The sequence below is a fragment of the Protobothrops mucrosquamatus genome, unplaced genomic scaffold (genome assembly GCF_001527695.2).
Source record: "Protobothrops mucrosquamatus isolate PMUCROS unplaced genomic scaffold, P.Mucros_1.0 scaffold_206, whole genome shotgun sequence".
NCBI lineage: Eukaryota > Metazoa > Chordata > Lepidosauria > Squamata > Viperidae > Protobothrops > Protobothrops mucrosquamatus.
The window spans coordinates 101,148-105,593 of NW_015386282.1; the positions used below are offsets into that span (position 1 = coordinate 101,148).

Here is a 4,446-nt window from a genome sequence, read left to right on the forward strand (position 1 = left end):
GAGGCGGTCTCGAAGGTATCCGGGTCCGATGCCATGGAGCGCTTTAAAGATGATAGTCAGCACCTTGAAGCGCACCCGGAAGGCCACAGGCAGCCAATGCAGCTCGCGCAGCAGCGGCGTCACGTGGGAACGTCGAGTCCCCCCCAACACCGCCCGCGCGGCCGCATTTTGGACCAGCTGGAGCCTCCGGGTGCTCCTCTTTCTACCAGCAGCTCATTTCTGGTAATAAGTTCTTCATGCAAGACATACATACCCTTCTCCAACAACTCTTGCTAATTTTAGACGAAAATCCACTGAGTTTAGACTGGGTGGCTTCCATTTCAAAATGTCATCACATCGTCCAGGCTTGTATTTCTTAAAAATGAAGAGGAAAAATTAAAGAAAGTTTATTTGTTTGCTTAAAAGCCAGTGTTTAATAACCTGTTAAATCTTTGAGGGAAAATAGTTATAAAGTCATACTGTATCATCCTTTCTTAAGATGTATAACATAGAAAGCATTACAATTAGTACCTGAAAGACATTTATTAAGATTCAGTGGTCTAGTGATTAAGGCACTGGCTAGCAACCAGGAGACTATGACTTCTAGTTCCACTTTAAGCATGAAAGCTGGCTGGGCCAGTTACTCTCTCTCAGTCCAAATCACCTCACATGGTTGTTATTGTGGGGAAAATAGGAGGAGAAAGGAGTATTAGATAACCAGCTTGAGTTATTTATAAAAATAATAAAGGCAGAATATTTTTTCTTAAAGAGTTTATTAAAAATCTTGTTTCCATATGTATAATGCAATATACATTATTCATATTATTCATTTTAATCTTCTGAGGGTATTTATTGGGGAATTCATCTGGGCTGGACATAGTGAAGTAAGAAAATTCCCCACCTTTTTCAATTCAGACTTTCAATTCCAGACAGTAATCAGACTTTGATTTTTCAGGTGTCAGATTGATTGATAATTCATGAATGAGAATGCTTGTAGTATATTTAAGACTATGTGGCAGACATCCCAAAGTAGCAAATTAAAGAGAAGAAACCTAATATTGATCTGGAAGAAATTCCACATGGTTTTAGGAAGGTAAATAAATAATCATTATAATATTGGTCAACGTTATTATGTCCAGTTAGACATACTGAAAGTCACTGAAGTCGATGGTTTTACACCATTGATTCAACTGTGCATAAAAGCTGTTTAATATTGTAGATGCTTGAATCATATGGTTTTCATTGTATCCAATTTCCTTTTTTTCTGCTCATTAAATAGATAAAGATAATAAAAAAAAGAATAGACTTTCTCGCAATAGTAGAATTCAGGTTTACCTGGTAAAAAGCAACATGATTAATTGCCCTACAGAATTATCTTTCATGAAGCAATCTTATACCTGTTAAGAGTGATCATTAAATTAAGTATGTGTGTATATAAATGCTTAAACTGTAATAACATAGATATTTGATTTCTTATACCTATTACCCCAGAATTCTGTATTGTCTGCATCTTCTGCATTTCATTTCTCTTAAATCTACTGTTTATCATTCTTCCAGCCACAAGCAATTTCTCCTTAGATAGAATAATATTTCAGACGGCAAATGAAATTGTCTATATTCCTTGATCATAGCTGATTTCATAAATGTATCAAACAGATGTCAGAAAAATCTGGTCTATTATTTCTGCTCTGCCCTCAAGTTTACATTGATATGTTGCCCAGCTTCTTCCTTAGCATTCTGTCACTCCAGCCAGGTGCAGATATGATTTTTAATTAGATTTCTTGTCTAAACGTTTAAATCAGTGGAGCAGGCTGTCTCAAAAGAAATAAATGATGCCCTTCTATGTTCCATTATACTATATTTGATTATTCCTATTATGGCAAGCACATTACTGTCTAGTAGAATTTCTAAGGTATAGATTGAGGGCAAACATTTTGTCTGCATGCATTATTATTTCTCTGGGTAATCAACAACCTTTTTGTAAGGCAGGCTACCTAATTGGATTCTCTCTCAAACCACTATCTCTTAAGGCTAAACTTCAGATCAGCCAACACTGAGTAAAACCTTACAAGGCGTAGTTTCAACCAGAGACTCCAAGAGTTGACTTATTAGATGCAATTTTAATAACTGAATAGTTGTAAGAGTTAATGTTGTGACAGCTGTAGTTATATATTCTGAAATATGCTGGTACATGAAAATCTTCTATCTAGACACTTATTGAAGCTATATTTGGCATTGCACGATCACAATGATTAGTAACCATTTTCCTGCACGGAGGGCTGAAATAGCTACAGATTTTTCATACATTTTTAATGAACATCCATGTTCTTAGCATGTCGAGAAAAATACCTGATACCCTCTAAGTTGAATTCAATACATTGTAGGCCAGTATTTGCTGCCACATGCCCCGAGTCCAACCTGTTTCTAATTGATCACAACAATGCCATATAACACACTAACTATGTAGCCCAGTGACTTTATGGAAAGACGATAAATAACTTAATGCATGCAATATAGGGAGGTATCTCATGCACTGATAATATGGATATGCATTAAAGGACTAAGCCTGGTCTAGTTCACCAAGAATCAAATATTAAAATTCAACACATTGTTACATTTAGCAGCTAGTCAAACACATGTATTAATGGTATCGGTTACTTAATCATTATTGTAATATGGTCAGAAAACAATAACAGAGGGAGGGAGGGACACATTATTTACAGTTAGCTACAGTACAGAAAAAACAAAACAAAACCATATAGAAAATATTTCATAATGAACTCAGTGAAGAACAAACAGAAACTGCATCTTCTGTATTTTTATTGTTGTTCTTTTCCTGTTTCTGGTAACAGCAAGATTTTTTTTTAAAAAAAAAACCAGCCACCTTTTACCTTCTCACATATTATTTATCCCCCTCCTCCACAAGCCTTTTCTTATTTGTTGCAGGATGAAGAGGCATTGTTTCTTTCAAAAAATAACTGGATTAAGCATTTCAAAAAGAAAAATGGAAGCCTTGATGAGGTAAAATTGGCATTGCTTTATCTCTACCCTCAATCATGCTAAAACTTGTGAAGTTCTTCCTTGAACTATAATAAATGGTAACTCTGAGAAATCATTTAGGTGACAAAGGTACCTTTTTTTTTCTTTTATGTCTTAACCAAGTTTCAGCCTTCAAGGCCTGAGTGTTTAGTTTCATCTTGTTTACTGACAGCCATAAATATTCAAAATCAGGACTTAAAATAAAGAAGTGTAATTTAAATGTACTTGATTACACAATAATTTTGAAGCATACCATTGTATTTCTGTTGTATGAATATTTCAAACAGCCCTACTTTTAAGGATTAGTTTTCCATTGCAAAGAAAACAAGTTATTAATATTTGGAAACCAATGTTGAACAATTTTCAGGAAGACATGGAAATGAGGAGCAGACACAAACCTCCCATAGAACAGAATGCAGTAGTCTATAGAATATATACCCTCTTCCCAAATTAATTCACACGCTGTGTAATATTTTGCCACATGCACTTCAACAGTCCCGCATCCTGCTTAAATGAATGATGGAAGGTTTTACAGACCACATGGCAGCAAATAAATTAAAACTGGTCACCTGAATAGCATTGCTGTAACATTGCATTGCTTGTTTGCTCTACTAAAATGCATAATCAGAAAAATAAAATAAATCTACTCAGTTTATCAAGTACATATAAGTTTTCGACTAACAAAAGAAGATTCTATTTACTGCAGGGGAGAAAACATTTATACTTAGAGGCAGATAGTTCAATTTGGGAGAGCTTGCTATCTCTCAGTATCAACTTTTTGATCTCTTTTGCAGGCCCTGTAAAAATCTTCCAAGGAACATCAGGTTTTTCCAGAATACAATTTGAAGACTAGCTCATCTAACAGCCCATTTGATTTTAAGGAAACAAAACAAAACTGCCAAAGATATCTGACTAATACGACAGATCAGAGCTCATGTTGACATTTCAGTTGTTAAATAAGTATCTTTCGTGCCACGGTTTCTTCCAAAAGCATAGTTTTCCCACACTGACACTCATTTTCAGTTTTTGGAAACAACTGCTTGCAATTAATTAATATGTAATATGAGGGTGGGGGAGAGGAATGGGCAGCTGAACGCTTTTGTCCATGTAATGAGTTATTAAACTGATCACAATCAATGCAAACCCATTTGAATTGACATAATAACTAAGTATCAGATGCCTTCATCTCTATTGTGAACAGATGCATTTCTGTAGTGACTCCAGTACAGTCCTCCTTCCTCACCGACCGTACGCAGTCTGTATTGGCAGGGGGACAGAGGTCGACTCCTAGACCCCTAACTTGTGGGGTGCCTCAGGGGTCGGTCCTCTCTCCCCTTTTGTTCAATATTTATGTAAAGCCGCTGGGGGAGATCATTCGTGGCTTCGGGGTGGATTTCCATCAGTACGCTGATGACACTCAGCTGTACA

General features: G+C 36.1%; 1 protein-coding gene across 1 annotated transcript in view; it reads right to left on the reverse strand.

Annotated features, from left to right (window-relative positions):
- Nucleotides 1-4,446, reverse strand: part of RNGTT (RNA guanylyltransferase and 5'-phosphatase) — a 122,880-nt gene that overhangs the window by 22,107 nt on the left and 96,327 nt on the right. The window contains exon 13 of the mRNA XM_015826119.1: nucleotides 254-354. Within this exon, the coding sequence (XP_015681605.1) occupies nucleotides 254-354 (101 nt within the window). The remainder of the gene's footprint in view (nucleotides 1-253; nucleotides 355-4,446) is intronic.